The 19,896-nt window shown below is 42.3% G+C and overlaps 2 protein-coding genes across 3 annotated transcripts in view; both read right to left on the bottom strand.

Moving 5' to 3' along the window:
• Window positions 1–12,362, bottom strand: part of LOC143889742 (uncharacterized) — a 32,126-nt gene extending 19,764 nt beyond the window's left edge. The window contains exon 1 of one of the 2 annotated variants that reach the window (XM_077394064.1): window positions 11,970–12,362. The gene's annotated coding sequence lies outside the window, so the exon portion shown is untranslated. The remainder of the gene's footprint in view (window positions 1–11,969) is intronic. The other variant, XM_077394063.1, reaches the window with a different exon arrangement.
• On the bottom strand, window positions 12,230–12,802 carry LOC143890952 (uncharacterized). Its single transcript, XM_077395621.1, has one exon. It carries the CDS (start codon window positions 12,800–12,802, stop codon window positions 12,230–12,232), a length of 573 nt encoding a protein of 190 aa, XP_077251736.1.
• Between the last annotated feature and the right edge of the window lie 7,094 nt (window positions 12,803–19,896).

The following is a 19,896-nucleotide window of genomic DNA, read 5'->3' on the forward strand; positions in this document are numbered from 1 at the left end:
ATGATGTTTAATTTCATATTATGATGAACTGTATTAAGTCAAACATACAAAACAAAAGATTTTGTACCTTTACCAAGACATCAAAACCATGAGAACACAAAGGCATTATTACTACCCTAATGTTTCTAAGAGATTACATTTCCAAAATCACACACACATACACACCCACACATATACACACCATACACACACCTACATACACACACACAAATACACACATACACATACATGTATACAAACGTATCCTCACACTCTCACTCACATACAAACACATACACTCTCATAGATACTCACATACATTCACACACACAGCCACATGCACACACACTTACACTCATATACATTCACACACATAACTACACACTCACCCATACATATACATACACACCATGCTACTGCCCTGTTTGGGCACAAACAAAACACTATGTTGCTGCCCTGTTTTGGACAGAAAAAAATACACATATAAAACACCATTGCCACTCTGTTTTTGGTCACAGGAATGCACACAATGATAGAGACGTAGCTGAACTGAGATTGAATATACACATTGATAATGAAGACACAACTGAACTGAAAATCGAGCATATGCCTGATATTATAGACACAGCTGAACTGAAAATCAAGCATACACATGGTAATGTAGACTTCCATTTGCCCCTAATTCCTTAAGGAAAATGAAACCAGTAGCTAATGACTGCACTATCCATTTGTTTCAGCACAATACAACACTGAATAACCGGACAAGTTTACAACCTAATAAAAACGCAAATCTGCTCCCTTTCTCTTGTTCATAACACTACCAAAATACGATTTCAAAACATTTACAGGTTAACTGAATTGAAAAAACAAATGAAACTGCACAATGTAACAACAGCAATGTTTTGGCATATACATTAACCTGTACCAACTTTCTTTCCAACAAATTTTTTGCTCTAAAAAGGAAATCACTATCTTTTCTATTTATATCTAAAAAAACTAATTCTTTCTTCACTCTTGTTTTTAAAAAAAACTTTTCAAGCTCGTGAACAACCGGATCTCCTATTTTCTAAACAAAATTGATAAAGTAGCACAAAATTTCAAAGATGATGTAGTCAGTATCCTTAGAGAGCACACAACAATCATATAACCAAACAGGTTTAATCATTTTCTGAAAAAGCAAATGAAGAGATGCAAAATTTCAAAGATCATACGATGCGCCTCCACAAAAACTCATAGCAGATCTATGAACAAGCATGTTTTATAGCCTTCTAAAAACAAATGATGATGAAATACAAAAGCTTCGGAAATTATGTGATGTACATCCACGAAAATTCACAGCAGACCTATGGACAAGCAGGTTTTGCAACCTTCTAAAAAAAACGACATTAAAAATGCAAAGATTTCCAAAATCATATGATGTTCATTTACAAAGAAACACAACAGGTCTATAAACAAGCAGATCTGAGATTTTCTTCACTCATAATTCATAATATATTCAAATCAATCATATGTATATTCAAAACATTGCATCAATCTAACAATATGATTAATCTATCAGATATCAAATTCAAAACAGGGCATGATCCTACAGATTACTTTTTTTAGGTTCCTTTTAAAACAAGAAACTCAATACTAACCGAATTGAAGGTCCGAGCTGCCGATTAAAAGAAATTACCAAAAAATTCCAAAAAGCTTTCAATCTTCACATTCCAGAAAACTTCAAAGCCAAAATTAAACCTAACTCTATGATTTTGAACAAGTAAGACACAAGTCTAGAGTTTAAAGGTGTAAGCTAAGAGTTTAAGGCTGAGAAGAAGGCTTCGATCTAGAGATCACCACAACTAATACTAAGAAGAAGCGGAAGATGACATGAATTAGGCAACAAAGAAGCTTGGCCGGAATTCTAGCCGGAGAAGAAAGGGTTTCAACTAGGGTTTTCAGATTTCTCTCTCACTCTCGTTCGTGGGGATTTGGGGAAACAAAAGAAGGCCCTGATTTTTTGTCTTAGCTTGTAAGAGAATCTCAAGCTTCTATTTATAGGCGTAAGGCATAATTTTATCCCCCATAATGTTATTAGACACCCTCTCTTGTTGTATTTCCACTTTGTTTTAGTAAGAAAAAGTGGTCTTTTGAAAAATTTTAATGAAAACATAAAGGATAAATTCATGCCCCCTTAAGGTACCCAGGGACAACCCTCTGCTGCAATATACACCAACTAGATTACCCTTAAACCAGATAAATCACCCCCCTTCTGCTACACTATATATACACTATCTCACAAACTACACTCGTTTGCTAGGCAAACCTCAACGGATTTAAACGAAATTTTAAAGGGACCTACTTGGGATCCTAAACTACCCTAAGGTACAATTTGGGACTCTAATTCACCTATTTATAGGATTTTCAATCAAACATGGTTATTAGGGTTCAGTAAAAATGGGGTGTCTACAGATGCCCCTCTTTGGCAGAGCGTGCTTATCGCGTGAATGGCAAAGCTGACAAGACAACACATTTTGGCCGATTAGATATCAAAATAATGCAAATTTTAGTTTTTGGTTTTGAAATGATACTCACAAGGGTAAAATAGTAAAAAGGCCAAAACAAAACAAATTTTTGATTTTTTTTACTCTAAAAACGGTATTTACAAAGGTAAAATAGCAAAATGACTTCAGCAAGACCTAAACTATACAAACATTGGTGAGATAGCCTCTCTCTGACTCTTAATTCCGCAAAGTATATCATATTTGGTGAAACTACTTTTCACCTCAAGCATTCAAAACAATAGGGAAACTACTTTCAGACAAACATTCAAAATCAAGAGAAACTACTTTTCACACAAACATTCAAAATCATAAGGAAACTACTTTTCACACAAACATTCAAAACCAAAAGGAAACTACTTTTCACACAAACACTATAACCACAAGAAACTACTTTTCCAAAATCTTCTTATCCATGATAAACTACTTTTCTCCCATCCTTTATATGCCTGAGAAACTACTTTTCTCTCTTCATTCCATGAAAAACTACTATTCTCCAATCCTTTAAATGCTTGAGAAACTATTTTACTCCATTTTCTTCTCTGAGAAACTACTTCTCTCCAAAATCTCTATTCATGGGAAACTACTTTTCTCTAAAATTTCTATTCATGAGAAACTACTTTTCTTCAAAACTCTATCTTTGAGAAACTAATTTTATCTAAAAACTCTATCTCTGAGAAACTACTTTTCTCCAACAACTCAATCTCTGAGAAACTACTTTTCTCCAAAAACTCAATATATGAGAAACTACTTTTTTCCAAAAACTCCATCTCTGAGAAACTACTTTTCTCCAAAAACTCGATCTCTGATAAACTACTTTTCTCCAAAAACTCTATATCTGAGAAACTACTTTTCTCCAAAAACATTATCTCTAAGAGGACACTACTTTTCGCCCAATCTTCCAATTCAAGGGGAAACTACACAAGGAAACTACTTTTCGCCCAATCTTCCAAATCACAGGGAAACTACTTTTCGCCCAATCTTCCAAATCACAGGGAAACTACTTTTCGCCCAATCTTCCAAATCATGAGAAACTACTTTTCGCCCAATCTTCCGATCAAAGGGGAAGCTACTTTTCGCCAAATCTTCCAATTCAAGGGGAAACTACTTTTCGCCCAATCTTCCATTCACGGGGAAACTACTTTTCACCCAATCTTCCAAATCATGGGGAAACTACTTTTCGCCCACTCTTCAAATCCACGGGGAAACTACTTTTCACCCAATCCTCGAAACTTCGAGGAAACTACTTTTCACCCAATCCTCGACACTTCGGGGAAACTACTTTTCGCCCAATCTTCAACTGCACGAGAAACTACTTTTTCTCCAAAATCTTCATACCATTGACAAACTACTTTCCTCTCTTCTTTAACCTTGAGAAACTACTTTTCTCTCACCTCTTCATATCACAACGAAACTACTTTTCACCAAATGACAATTAGACAAACCACTACTTGGCACTTCACCGACTAGCCATCAAATTTTTTTTTTTTTAAATGCCCCTTGTTCGGGTTTTAATGAAGAAAAAGTTTTTTTTAGGCCCAAAGGCCTTGCAAACATGATTGATGAGTTTATCGATCTTTATCGATTTCACTGGTGGAATAGCTATCTCCTACCGAGAATATATGGGAGTGCATGATCTTTGTTGAAGACTAAACGCAAGTAAATTGATATGATTTTCAAGTATTGACTCTTTTAAACAAGGGAAAAGCATTTTGTTGAAGGTTGAAAACTGTAGGAGTAAATTCTAGACTCCGTTGGAGACTGTATTTTTCTGAAACTTTGACTCTTTCAAAGAGTGAATTCAATTGAGGAATTTGGAAGTTTAGCTCATAAAAATATACTCAAGCTTCTCTGGTTTCTATCTGCCGAGAATATCTATCTCAATTATCTTGTGTTTGATATCTTTTATGACGCAAGTCATAAAAGATGCCCCTAGTATGATGTACTTTCATGACAGGATTCATAGGAGAGCAAAACCAGGGTAGGTAGAAAAGTTTAAGCTTGCATGGGTTATTTCTTTGGTATATGGGTAAAAAGATATCCACAATGGCTGAGTCTGCAATTTTTCTTTCACTTCACTGCTCACTACTTGAGGCTTTGATGTCTCTGGCAAGTTTGAACAAAATGTGTCTTGCCTCTTCCTTGATTCCTAAGCCAGGATCTACTTTGAATTTTCTTCGCATTTCGAAAGGTGTACTTCCGCTTTTCCAGTGCCAGGCACTTTGGACTTTGAGAGAAAAACAGATATAAACGAGGAACAGACTTCCAAGGACTCGATCAAAGAAGACTCAGATTATTCAAAGGACTTGACTCATTTTTTATTCACCCTTAGATCAAATGCATTATTTTTTATGATTAGGCTAGCCACTCTTGGAGTACTCTCGAAAACCATGTCAAGATGCTCTAATTTTCTCCATCAGGACTTCCGTCATGGTTATTACCCCCCTTGGATTGCTCAGTTTCTGCCCCTAATTTAAAAGGGTATCAAAGCAAGTATTGCCGACACTACTCGGATTCCAGGATCCTGTCCTGTTTTGAAATTGCTTCTCCATTTCTTTGATTTATTTCTTCGCAAGAAGTCACAACTATTGTTCTTCCAAGCTTTCGGTCTAAAAGACCACTTGTCTGAGCTTTTGATTGCATTACTTGCACTCAAACTTTGGAGTTCTTCGTAACTGAGGAACTCATTCTACATCTCATCAACTCTCTTCATGAGAAGTCCTTGCCCCTAACTAGATTGTCTCTTCAAGTTTTCAATCCAGCAAATCACTAACCTTACTTTGCATAAGCCAATCCCTTTAGTTGTTGACTTAGCAAGTACGTGACTGTCACTTTGGTCTAGGTCACCCTTTCGGGTTTTCAACCAAGTGGGTCTTCAAACTCTCATTTTTTTCTTTTCTTTCTGTTTTTGCTTCATACGCCTTGAACCTTTGCTTGTTTCACCAGACAGACTTTCTAGGTAGGCTTGGGTTCAAAATGGTAGGATATCTTTGGTTCAAACGATTTGAACCGAATTTGGTCTTGCCAGACTGCCTACGTACCCAAAAAATGGAGGATCAGATCCACGTAGTTCGCTTTTTGGGGTTTATCAAAGAATGGTTTAGCTTTAACCTTCAAAGATAGAAAAGGGATTTTATCCCAAGGTTGACCGAATCTGAATTAATCAGACTGCCTATGTACCCCTGAAGAGATGGGGATCAGGTCCGCGTAGTTCGGGTGCATAATACCCCCGGTTTATAATGTGTTTGAAAGAAATGTTTGATTTTAGATTTTGGCTCAAAAGGTTCACAAAAGGATTTTATAACATTAGGATTTTGGCTATAACAGCTCAAATGTCCAAGGATAACCTCCTGGTGTTTTGACGTGCAAGCTATTTTGCTTATGGTTCAAAGACTTTGAATGCTTTTGTCGAGGAGTCTGGCAGTTTTTTGGCAAGACTTCAATCACAATGCTTCACTCAAACTTACACTTGTCTCAGATATCTTGAATCGTTGTCCAAGATTCCACAACTCTTCATGAAATCATGCAATTTTTCTAAAGGATTCATTTAGCCGACCCCAACTAGTTTGGGACAAAGGCTTTTTTGAGTTGAGTTAGAGGGATATTTTAGTCATTTTCCAAGACCCAGGGGTATTCCAGTCATTTTTCATTTTCACCCGATATGAAGAATTTCGATCATGCAATTGTTATGAGGGTACTTCCGTCATTGTTCATGACTAGGAATATTTTGGTCATTTAAACTCGATATAGGAGTATTTTAGTAATTTTCCATGACTATCGTGTATTCCTTATCTGCGATATTATGATCATTTTTTATGTCATGGGCGTTTTTGTCACTTTTCACCATGAATAACCAGCCCATGCTCTTACTCCCCCGTCAAGAACCGGTATCTTCTGCAGCTCATTCAAAAATAGAAACGACGTGACTTCATCTGACTTCACAGTATCCTTACCATATAATAGAGTCATTAACGGGTTGTCATACGAATCTCATAGCGAACTAAGAAGCAAAAGCGTCTTATGCTTGCCTTAACTTCTCATCAACCTTGTGGAGCTAATCCAAAAGCCCATTGAAAACAGTATGTATTCCAAAAGATTCCCACCTTCCTACATCTTCAACCCGTACAACTGCCACTTCAAATAAAAATTGGTTGGCCAAGCCTTTTCGCACGTAAAGCTTTTCCAACTTCTTCCATAATTTAGGCATTTATTCTTCCTCCATAACATTAAAAACATAGCAGAATTATGTTGACCGCCTCCGACTCAATACCTTCCAACTCTGCATCCGTCACCGTCTATGGCTTTCGATCCTTTCCCTTCAACGCCTAAGTCAGGCCCTATCGAATAAGGATTTCTTCACCCTCATCTGCCATAGGGTAAAACTAGCATTTCTGTCAAAAATGTCAATATTCAAGTGGGTAGAACTCGACTTTACCGCAAACTCAGACCAACCTCAGTGCGAAGCTCTACCTCGAACAAGAATTTCTCGGACAAATTTTCTACCTCCAACGAGCACTCTAGCCCATAGTTTTAAATTTCGGCCGAAACAAAACGAAACGGACGAAATATTTCAGTTTCAGATTTGATGAAGTAGTTTCTTTACAAGATTTCAGCGAAATTTCATTTTTAGCCTTTGTTAAAGTATAAAAGATAAATAACGCCTTTCTCCAACAGCTTAAGCTTTTGGAGAAGTTGGTTAGTTAACATGGTATCAGAGCCAAAGGTCTCGAGTTCAAACCTCCCAGATAGCAAAAATCCACATGCGATGGTCAGCCCAAAGTGGGACCACATGTGCCACGTGTTTGCCAAGTGGGCCACACGTGCGGGGGAGTGTTAAAGTATAAAAGATAAATAACGCCTTTCTCCAACAACTTAAGCTTTTGGAGAAGTTGGTTAGTTAACAGCCTTTTTACAAAATTTCCACGAAATTTTTAATGTCCGCTGACCCAAATGTTATAATTTCCATCGAAGTAGCCGAAATTTACACTAAAATTTGACATTTCGGTCGAAATAAAAAAAATAAAACCACTACACTAGTTCTACATGATTTTGACCAAAACTTCGATTTGGTGGTGGCCAAAACCAACACCGAAACCAAAATTTAAAACCTTGCTCTACCCATGACCTCAAAATGACACCTACGATCACTCCAACCGCAATGAAACGACGACCGTTCCAACCACTACCACTTGTTGAGTACATCGGCCACGTAAAATCCGATCCGATAGACATATCTACTCTTACATTATCCATGAGAAAGAAAGTAACCACATTGACCTATTTTATTAGCATATAAGTTAAGTTGAAAGCATGTCGTGAATGGAATGATTAAGGACATGTTATCCTTCAACGATCAAAAGATTTCCTCCTCAAATTCCAATCCAAAAACATAAATAACCACACATAGTTTGTCTCAGAAATTACCCTTTCAATGCCTTCTGCCACAGCCAAAGAGCAAAACAATCCACCAATTTTGCCTCAAGACCCCAACAAATAAATAGGTTAAAACTTTGTGCATGATGTCCCAAACATGACTATCATCAGCAACCTATGTTGCATGGATTCTTTGCATCCTATGCGCAATCCGTGTCGACATGTTTCGGCATGTGAATTGGACATGGATTCGTGTGGGATTCTTTGCGCCCTATGCGCAATCCATGTCAGATTCTTATCGTAGCCGTGTTCCGCACGAATCATATTTTTCCTGATAAATACGACCCATCATTGCCTTTTTAAAAATGTGAATCTTGTATAAACGCCTTTTCTGCTTAACATTTTTTATAAAAGCACATGTCATGTCTTAATAAAACCCCCCTAGCACCCCGACTCTCCACCCTCGAACATCGACTTCATTCCCCCTCCTACGAACCTCTTAATAAAAGCCCTAAGTCATAAAATTCATTTCGTTTTGTCCGAAATGGACAAAATATTTCGTTATGGGACGGAAACGGTGTATTTAAAGATTCATTACGGGTTCTGTTATGTCCACTTCGGACGAAATACTTTTTTCAAAACATTATAATTTTGCCTCTGTAACGGCTAGTTTTGGTTTTTAACAATTGTACTCTCATTTTTTACTTTATTTATCGTTTGACAGTCGTTGGGAGGTTTTTTTTTTTTTGTCTTTTGACATCAGCAAGCCCCTACCTCTATATAAACCCATCTAAGCCTTATTTTCCCACTCACTTCTCCTTTCAACCTCTCTTGCAACTTTCTTTTATTACTATATTCTTCTACTTGGCATTCTCTACCACATTCTTCTCACCAATCTCTAAATTCTACTTCAACTATAACCCTCTGATAAATCCTAAGAAGAAAAAATATTGAACATAACGATTTTTTTTAAAACACAAGCATCAAGATGCGGCGAAACAATAATACATCTTTAACCCACTGAAGTACATGAAATGCAAATTTCTAAATCTTGGAACAAACAATCTTCAACATAACATTTTTAATTTTTTTGCAACAAAAACATCAAGGACAACAAGGGTGATAAATATAAATAATCAAACCCCTGGAAAGACGATGAATAATAATCTAGTACAGTACAACAAAAAAGATAGGAAATCGAACTACAATTTGAATACAGAACATGCCATAGACCACATTTAACACAAGAAGTCCCTATCCTAAGCCACCGAGCCCGAAGCAAAATTTACGTTCAAGAGCCAACAACAACAAAAAAAAACCTCTCTCATCAACGATCAGCTTTCAGGAGGCAACAGACATTATAAAATATGATGTCATAGATAAAGACAAATTACTTAATCTCAGCAACCAGAAAACCCTAAAAATTTCCAAACAAACATGAGAATTAAGGGAAAAGAACACCAAAAAACGCATCACAGATAGATCAACAGACAAACCCTAGTTTATTCGTCAACATCAAAACAATAAACATTATAAAATACTGAGTCAAAGATTAGGAAATATGCCTTAATCTCAGTAAACAGAAAACCCTAAAATGCTCCAAATAAACATGAGAAATAACGGAAAAGATCACAAACGGACAAACCCTATTTCATTCAATAACATCCAAGCAACTCAGCATACATACATGGCAGAAAGAACACCTCAAACCACAGATCCAAACGAAAAAAAAAACATAGAAAACTAAACAGATTAGATATCGTAGCCCTAGAACACCATGAATCCAAAAAAGAAAAAAAAAACGAGTCCGAGAAACTACAAAACACAAAGCAAATAGACCTAAACATGAGATTCTAAAACACAGACAAATAGATCTAAAAAATAATCTAAGACTAAATGGATACATACCACCTTGAAGGATCGGAAGAGAAAAAGAGGGAATCCAAAGAGAGAGCGAAAAAACAGTATGCTCTGGGATGAGGCCGCGAAAACCTTTTGCGATGGACGCTGGCAATTCCCATATATATATATATATATATATATATATATATATATATATATATATATATATATTAAATATATTAATTAATATTATTATAAATAAAAGAGACGGACACGTGTTAGCCTTCGAGATCTTTCCCGGTCTCGTAACTAAGGCTCTGTTCACTTGTTTTCCCGGGAAAGGAAAGGAAAAGAAAGGAAAGGAATCTGACATGGCAAAAAGGAAAGGAAAGGAAAAGAAACTGTGATTTTCTCTTGCTTTCTCGCTGTTCACTTGCCCAGAAAGCGAGGGAAAATATGCAGGAAAGTTTTTTTCTCGTTGTTCACTTGCCCAGAAAGCAAGGGAAAATATGCAGAAACCCATATTAAACATATTTTGCACAAGATTTTTTTTTTGGGCATTAAATGCTAAACAACACATAACATAATAGCATTTTCTTCATGTTTTTAATATACTTTCCTCTTAATTTATGGACAAATAACGGCCGAAGAAAATGACAAGTTACGTCTGAAAATATCAAAGATAATCAAAATGCAGAATCAAAATTCAAGCGGTACCTACGAACCTTGAGATCTTGAGGAAACTAATGCACTGAAATGAGATACCAAAAATAAAGAATGGATTGAATAATAATGTGAGCATTGGGTCTCCAACATAAAGGAATGATCTTCACAGCAGCAATGAAATCGACATAGATTCATAAATCTGGACCTCCCTATCAGCTAGCATCAACAACCATAAGAAAAATAGAATACTAAAGACAATACTGACAAATCCCAACACACAGAAAAGCAAAACAGAGAGTTTCCCTACTGCCCTTGCCATTCCATGAAATTGCTAAATGCCATAGCCTTTTCACTAATTTAGCTTTTAAACATGAACCTATCGCTTTTAAACATGAACCTATCACCAAGTTTTCACAGGAATAACCAATACATGGGTCAATTTACTATTCTATAAAGTTGAGGACAACAACTAAAGGTAGAATGTTTGTCTGTACAAATTCCAATTTGGAGAATCATATAAGCTAATTGCAAAACTATCCATGATATTTCATATAAGAAGCAAGGGAAATTTCAACAACTTTAGTTAGCCTCATTCCCATTTACATTGTAGTAAAAAACCAATACAGCAATTATTACTAGATAAGAGACTAATATCATTCATAATAGTAGAAGAAAAAAAGGAACTTGTTGCCACCAATGCATTGAAGGTTCTTTGTCAACCAGATAATAACTATGTCTCTGAAACCAATAGTTTCATCAATGATGTTTATGTCCAAAATCAACCAGATAATAACTATGTCTCTGAAACCAATAGTTTCATCAATGATGTTTATGGCCAGGCCATGAAATTGCTAAATGCCATAGCCTTTTCACTATTTTAAGCAATGGAAAAGAGTGAAGATGGAAAAAAACCCAATTGTTTTTCATGTAATTGTTTTTTCACATGGATTCATGGATTCATGTGAAAAAACCCATTCAGACATGAAAAACCCACAATTACATGAAAAACCCACTCAGACATGAAAAAACAATTGGGTTTTTCACATAACAATTGGGTTTTTCACATAGCAAAACAATTGGGTTTTTTCACATAGCAAAACAATTACATGAAAAACCCACTCAGACATGAAAAAACTAGCATTCATGGAAAAACGCACATGAAACAACTAAACAATCCAAAATGAAAAAACCCACATGAAACAATGAAAACTTCAACTCTTTTCCAAACAATTACTTCTTTGAATAAACCCACATGAAACAACTACCAGCCATGAAAAAACGTCAAGAAATGGCTGAAAAATATGTAAAAACACAACCCCTGAAATGTAGATCTGAACACACATCAAATGAAAAAACTCCATGAAAATGAGTATTGATGTAGATCTGAACACACAGAAGAGAAAAAAACTCAAAACCTTATTTCGTTCATAAGAAACCCAACCCCAAACGAAAAAAACCCAAATCCGAACCCTAGGTTAGTCATTTCTTGCAGAAAATGAAAAAATGAGAGGGAATGGCGAGATTGGGCGAAAAAAAAAGCAAATGAGAGAGAGGGAAACGAGCACCAACCTTTCTAGTGTTCGCCGGAGGTGGTGCTCGCCGGAGAAGATGATGTAGCCGGCGGGTTCGTCGAGGGTTTCGCCGAGGGAGGGTTTGGAGAGGAGAGATACACGCGATGAGGTGGTCCTGACACTCCGGTCTATAGAAAGACAGCACGTTATAGATACCTCTACAGATCGGACAGTTAGGATCATCCAATAGAGATGATCTGCGTGGTACAATCTATTTACATTTATGCTAACAAAATGCTAACAACATGACATCTCATGTCAGCAAATCGGGCATGAATTCTTCAGTTCCAACCACTGAACAATGCATCTTCCATGGAAAAAATGAGAGCAAGGTAAGCGAGCAACCGCCATCCCCTTCAAAAAATCATTGAGACAAACCACACAAGCCTCACCTAAATCACCCCCTTCAAATGCTTCCATCTGTAATGACTCAATCGGAGATCTCAACGCATAATCACCGTCGATCCCACTCCACTTCGCCGAGTTCCAATCCATAACTTCTCTTTCATACACCCATGTCTTTAAAATCTCTATGTTCACAAAGACTTCTAGCCTTGTAGACATAGCCTCACATATTGCTTTTACAATATAACGCGAAATCTTTAGTCTCGAGTCCTCATTGTTCTCTCTATTAATATTGAAACAAGAAAGCAAGTTTGAAATAAACTCTTCTGCTCCTCCGGGCGAAAGTATAGATGGAATATCAGTGATAGAAGATTTATCTAAAGAAATCTCTCGACTATTATATATGATGGTGTAGACATTTTTTTCAGTGGGAATCATTACTCTACGTTTCTCTTTAAGGTGAATTACAACCTTGAGTTGTGGCATCTCTCTTGAATTTCTCAAGGTATAGGAAAATTCATGGCAATCGTAAAGTATGGAAGCGATTGTTTCAATTAAGCTAAAGGGTGACATAGTCAATCATGCTTAATTCTTTGTGGAAGATGTTAGAGAAGAAAGGAGAAGAGAAATCTACTGCTAGGATTTGGGGGACTTTTGTTATGTTACTAGAGTGAAACAAAGAGAAACTTTATAAAGCTTGTTACTTAAAGACAAGATTTATTAGGGAATCTTTGTAATGTGATGGGACAGAAGTTGCTATTTATAGAGGCAGGGTTATATTGGAAAAAAGGATTTATGGGTAAACGAGGAGAACTATTTTTGTGGTTTCTTGGACGGAAAGTCAGGGCCGATCAACGGGTTTTCAACATATTTACACTGGTGCCTAACAAATGAACGGTTTTGATCATACTACGAAGTGGGCCGTACTACACTTTTTTAAAAGATACTGGAAGGCCACAGAGTACCTTATGAAATCTCTACGATTGCCTAATGCAAGGAAAAATGTTGGGACCACTTGTTGAATGATCGAAGCCGTTCATTTCAATAGGACAGCTCTAATCCTTAGAGGTTTGGTTTATAAAGTAAAAAAGATTACAATTCGTACTCTATGCAAATCAAAGGGTTAGGATTGTCTAGTTCAATAGATTTTTGATGAATGAGCAATCCATTATCCTAATTAACAGATGAACAGCTTGGATCACCAAGATTTAGGCACTAGGGCACTGTTAGATTGCATGAATTTTCTGGAAAAGTTTGGAAAACAAAAACTTTTTCAGATTTTCCTCCTTTTCTGCTGTTTGACAATGCCCCTCAAAATAAGCTAAAATCTTATCATTTCCCTCTAAATCTAGGAAACAAAAAGAAATTTCTAGGATTTTTTTTTTTCACAAGAAATAATCGCCCTCGGCATTTGATTGGAAAGTTCCAAGTGATTGATTACTGTAATTCTGGGCCACCCTAGATCCATGGTGGGCCCATGAATTGGATGATCCAGATTTAACAAACATAAGAGATCCATGTCGGGCATACCAATTGGACGATCCAGATTGATCAAATAAAAGGGAGAAAGGTACTTAGCTTTTACTAGTAAAAAGTATAGAATTTAAGTTCTAGTGGGAATCGTACGATCTCCACAGGTGTGAATCGTAGGTGGATTTTATAGAGATTCTATACGGTGAGTGCGCGGATGTTGAGTATTTTTTCAGAAAGTACAATGGGCCCACTTCTCAGGATGATCTAAACCGTTCATTTATTTGTTGGGTCATAACGTAAAAAGGCTGTACCCAGTAGATCATCTCTATATAGGATTATCCAACCCTCCGATCTATAGAATGACTGCACATTATAGAAACCTCTGCAGATTGGAAGGTTACGATGATCCCATAGAGATGATCTACGTGGTACATTATAGCCCAACAAAAGAACAGTTTAGATCATCCTGTGAAGTGGGCCCAACTGATCACCGTTCATCTGTTAAACCGGACAATGGATGGGCCATATATTTCCATTGGACAATCCTAACTGTTAGGTCTAAAATTGGTAACAGGTTATGGTAGGGCCGGAAAGGCTGATCTGGGCCTGAAGGGCTGATCTGGACCTTAAGGACTGATCTGGACCTGAAGGGCTGATCTGGGCCTGAAGGACTGATCTGGACCTGAAGGACTCATCTGGGCCTGAAGGGCTGATCTGGACCTGAAGGGCTGATCTGGACCTGAAGGACTCATCTGGGCCTGAAGGACTCATCTGGACCTGAAGGACTCATCTGGGCCTGAAGGACTCATCTGGACCTGAAGGACTCATCTGGGCCTGAAGGACTCATCTGGACCTGAAGGACTGATCTGGACCTGAAGGGCTGATCTGGACCTGAAGGGCTGATCTGTGCCTGAAGGACTCATCTGGGCCTGAAGGACTCATCTGGACCTGAAGGACTCATCTGGACCTGAAGGACTCATCTGGACCTGAAGGACTCATCTGTGCCTGAAGGACTCATCTGGGCCTGAAGGACTCATCTGGACCTGAAGGACTGATCTGGGCCTGAAGGGCTCATCTGGACCTGAAGGACTCATCTGGACCTGAAGGACTCATCTGGGCCTGAAGGACTCATCTGGACCTGAAGGACTGATCTGGGCCTGAAGGGCTCATCTGGACCTGAAGGACTCATCTGGACCTGAAGGACTCATCTGGGCCTGAAGGACTCATCTGGACCTGAAGGACTCATCTGGACCTGAAGGGCTCATCTGGACCTGAAGGGCTCATCTGGACCTGAAGGGCTGATCTGTGCCTGAAGGACTCATCTGGGCCTGAAGGACTCATCTGCACCTGAAGGACTCATCTGTGCCTGAAGGGCTGATGGAGTCCTGCGCTGTTAGGGCCTGACAAGAAGACAAAGGGTCAGAAGACCAGCCCGGAGTGGTGCTCCGGACGGGCGCTTCGACACTCAAGTCAGTATGAGCAGGAGTGCAGAGCAATTCCGAACTGAGGAGCTTAGGATCTTGGATTTCAGATCTTAGAACCCTCACCTTAGCACAAGTGAAGGCTATTTATAGTGATTCTGAGCCACCTGTCTAGGACAGGTGGTAATTCTGAGCCACCTGTCCAAGACAGGTGGTGGGCTCTGTATGGACCAGGTCTCATACCTAAGAAGGGCAGGTGGAAGTCCCTGATTGGTCCAGGTGCCACACCTAGTGGGGACAGGTGTTGGCCTTCCAACGGTCCTTGTGAGGGCCACGTGCCAGCAGCCAATTGGATGCTGAGTTCGGACCCCTCAGAGCTGAGTTCGGACCCCTCAGTGCTGAGTCCGGATTCCCTCAGTGGTGAGTCCGGATTCCCTCAGTGCTGAGTCCGGACCCCATCAGTTGCCCCCTGGTTCTTCGAGCCATGAGAGTGGCTGGGAGAAGCAAAGAGAGGGTTAAAAACAGCATCTGGCCGGCCTTAAGGCCTCTGGGCAGCTCAGGCCGGCCTCAGACTGGGCCTGAAGAAACTGCGGCCGGACAGGGGGCCTCCGGGCGCTCTGGTCTGGCCTTGAAGTTTGGCCTGAAGGAGCACGGCCGGATAGGAGCCTCTGAGCTATCCAGTACGGCCAAATTTTGGAACAGAAGTCTGGCCGGCCAAGCCCTTCTGGGCGGCCTGAAAGGGCAGAAACTGCGCTGGAGGTCTGTCCGTCTAAGCCTTCTGGGCGGCTCGGCCGGGCCGAATTTACACTGGAGGTCTGTCCGTCGAAGCCTTCTGGGCGGCTCGGCCGGACAGAATCTGCACTGGAGCTCTGGCCGGTCGAGTCCTTCTGGGCGGCTCGGCCGGGCAGAATTTTGTCTTTTTCAGCGAACGCGTCATATCCTGTCCGGCTAAGCCTTCTGGGCGGCTCGGCCGGGCAGGTCTTTTGTCTTCTAGCGAATGCGCCATATCCTGTCCGGACAGCCGGACAGGTCTTTTGTCTTCTAGCGCTTGCGCCATATCCTGTCCGGACAGCCGGACAGGTCTTTTGTCTTCTTCAGATGACCAGATTTTCTGGTCGGCCTGAGATGACCTCATTTTCTCTGGTCGGCCTGAGATGACCATGATTTTCTGGTCGGCCTGAGATGACCTCATTTCTCTGGTCGGCCTGAGATGACCTCATTTTCTGGTCGGCCTGAGGTGATCTCCACTGCTGGCGTCCTCGGCTGGAACTGATCTCCAAGCCACCGGGATGAGCTGGAGTGGGCACTGCTGGCGTCCTTGGCTGGAACTGATCTCCAAGCCACCAGGATGAGCCGGAGTGAGCCACTGCTGCTTCAAGGTGGTCTTCACTGCTGGCGTCCTCGGCTGGAACTGATCTCCAAGCCACCAGGATGAGCCGGAGTGGGCCACACTACTTCAAGGTGGTCTTCACTGCTGGCGTCCTCGGCTGGAACTGATCTCCAAGCCACCAGGATGAGCCGGAGTGAGCCACTGCTGGGCTTCTAAGTCTGCAACCACCTAGCTGTGAGCTAAGTATGCAAACACTTAGAGTCTTCGAAGGTGGTATTCACTGCTGGCGTCCTCGGCTGGAACTGATTTCCAAGCCAACAGGATGAGCCGCAGTGCACCACTGCGGGGCTTCTAAGTCTGCAAGCACCGAGCTGAGAGCTAAGTATGCAAACACTTAGAGTCTTCGAAGGTGGTATTCACTGCTGGCGTCCTCGGCTGGAACTGATCTCCAAGCCACTAGGATGAGCCGGAGTGGGCCACACTACTGGCGTCCTCGACTGGAACTGATCTCCGAGCCACTAGGATGAGCCGGAGTGGCCCACACTACTGGCGTCCTCGACTGGAACTGATCTCCAAGCCACTAGGATGAGCCGGAGTGGGCCACACTACTGGCGTCCTCGACTGGAACTGATCTCCAAGCCACTATGATGAGCCGGAGTGGGCCACACTACTGGCGTCCTCGACTGGAACTGTTATTCACTGCTGGCGTCCTCGGCTGGAACTGATCTCCAAGCCACTAGGATGAGCCGGAGTGGGCCACACTACTGGCGTCCTCGACTGGAACTGATCTCCGAGCCACTAGGATGAGCCGGAGTGGGCCACACTACTGGCGTCCTCGACTGGAACTGATCTCCAAGCCACTAGGATGAGCCGGAGTGGGCCACACTACTGGCGTCCTCGACTGGAACTGATCTCCAAGCCACTAGGATGAGCCGGAGTGGGCCACACTACTGGCGTCCTCGACTGGAACTGATCTCCGAGCCACTAGGATGAGCCGGAGTGGGCCACACTACTAGCGTCCTCGACTGGAACTGATCTCCAAGCCACTAGGATGAGCCGGAGTGGGCCACACTACTGGCTTCCTCGACTGGAACTGATCTCCGAGCCACTAGGATGAGCCGGAGTGGGCCACACTACTGGCGTCCTCGACTGGAACTGATCTCCAAGCCACTATGATGAGCCGGAGTGGGCCACACTACTGGCGTCCTCGACTGGAACTGATCTCCGAGCCACTAGGATGAGCCGGAGTGGGCCACACTACTGGCGTCCTCGACTGGAACTGATCTCCAAGCCACTATGATGAGCCGGAGTGGGCCACACTACTGGCGTCCTCGACTGGAACTGATATTCACTGCTGGCGTCCTCGGCTGGAACTGATCTCCAAGCCACTAGGATGAGCCGGAGTGGGCCACACTACTGGCGTCCTCGACTGGAACTGATCTCCGAGCCACTAGGATGAGCCGGAGTGGGCCACACTACTGGCGTCCTCGACTGGAACTGATCTCCAAGCCACTAGGATGAGCCGGAGTGGGCCACACTACTGGCGTCCTCGACTGGACCTGATCTCCGAGCCACTAGGATGAGCCGGAGTGGGCCACACTACTGGCGTCCTCGACTGGAACTGATCTCCAAGCCACTAGGATGAGCCGGAGTGGGCCACACTACTGGCGTCCTCGACTGGAACTGATATTCACTGCTGGCGTCCTCGGCTGGAACTGATCTCCAAGCCACTAGGATGACCCGGAGTGCACCACCGCTGAGTCTGCGCTTCAAACAGGTTCTACGGAGTGAACCTCTGCACCGCTGCTGAGGTCTAAGTCTGCAAGCACTGCAAACACTTAGACTCAGGACGCACATGCCTGTCCCGGAGGCTGTTGTCTCGTCTTGTGAAATGACGAGTCTGATTCCGGTCCGGGGGCGTGTGTTCTCGGCGCCAATCCGTCCTACCATTTTTGTCTGAGTGAGATTTCGAACAGCTTTTTGTTGCGGGGTCCCACGGATGGCGCCAAATCTGTTAGGTCTAAAATTGGTAACAGGTTATGGTAGGGCCGGAAAGGCTGATCTGGGCCTGAAGGGCTGATCTGGACCTTAAGGACTGATCTGGACCTGAAGGGCTGATCTGGGCCTGAAGGACTGATCTGGACCTGAAGGACTCATCTGGGCCTGAAGGGCTGATCTGGACCTGAAGGGCTGATCTGGACCTGAAGGACTCATCTGGGCCTGAAGGACTCATCTGGACCTGAAGGACTCATCTGGGCCTGAAGGACTCATCTGGACCTGAAGGGCTCATCTGGACCTGAAGGACTGATCTGGACCTGAAGGGCTGATCTGGACCTGAAGGGCTCATCTGGACCTGAAGGGCTGATCTGTGCCTGAAGGACTCATCTGTGCCTGAAGGACTCATCTGGACCTGAAGGACTCATCTGGGCCTGAAGGACTCATCTGGACCTGAAGGACTCATCTGGACCTGAAGGACTCATCTGTGCCTGAAGGACTCATCTGGGCCTGAAGGACTCATCTGGACCTGAAGGACTGATCTGGGCCTGAAGGGCTCATCTGGACCTGAAGGACTCATCTGGGCCTGAAGGACTCATCTGGACCTGAAGGACTGATCTGGGCCTGAAGGGCTCATCTGGACCTGAAGGACTCATCTGGACCTGAAGGACTCATCTGGGCCTGAAGGACTCATCTGGACCTGAAGGGCTCATCTGGACCTGAAGGGCTGATCTGTGCCTGAAGGACTCATCTGGGCCTGAAGGACTCATCTGGACCTGAAGGACTCATCTGTGCCTGAAGGGCTGATGGAGTCCTGCGCTGTTAGGGCCTGACAAGAAGACAAAGGGTCAGAAGACCAGCCCGGAGTGGTGCTCCGGACGGGCGCTTCGACACTCAAGTCAGTATGAGCAGGAGTGCAGAGCAATTCCGAACTGAGGAGCTTAGGATCTTGGATTTCAGATCTTAGAACCCTCACCTTAGCACAAGTGAAGGCTATTTATAGTGATTCTGAGCCACCTGTCTAGGACAGGTGGTAATTCTGAGCCACCTGTCCAAGACAGGTGGTGGGCTCTGTATGGACCAGGTCTCATACCTAAGAAGGGCAGGTGGAAGTCCCTGATTGGTCCAGGTGCCACACCTAGTGGGGACAGGTGTTGGCCTTCCAACGGTCCTTGTGAGGGCCACGTGCCAGCAGCCAATTGGATGCTGAGTTCGGACCCCTCAGAGCTGAGTTCGGACCCCTCAGTGCTGAGTCCGGATTCCCTCAGTGGTGAGTCCGGATTCCCTCAGTGCTGAGTCCGGACCCCATCACTAACTATTTTCTGTTACAACGGCAGAATATCATCATGTAATCTTCTTTC

The sequence above is a fragment of the Tasmannia lanceolata genome, unplaced genomic scaffold (genome assembly GCF_043159265.1).
Source record: "Tasmannia lanceolata isolate RefF3 unplaced genomic scaffold, GAP_Taslan_0.1 ptg000013l, whole genome shotgun sequence".
In the NCBI taxonomy this organism is placed as follows: Eukaryota; Viridiplantae; Streptophyta; class Magnoliopsida; order Canellales; family Winteraceae; genus Tasmannia; species Tasmannia lanceolata.

Coding starts and splice junctions, on each gene's coding strand:
- LOC143890952 (XM_077395621.1), bottom strand. CDS start 12,802: ATGCCACAACTCAAGGTTGTAATTCACCTTAAAGAGAAACGTAGAGTA.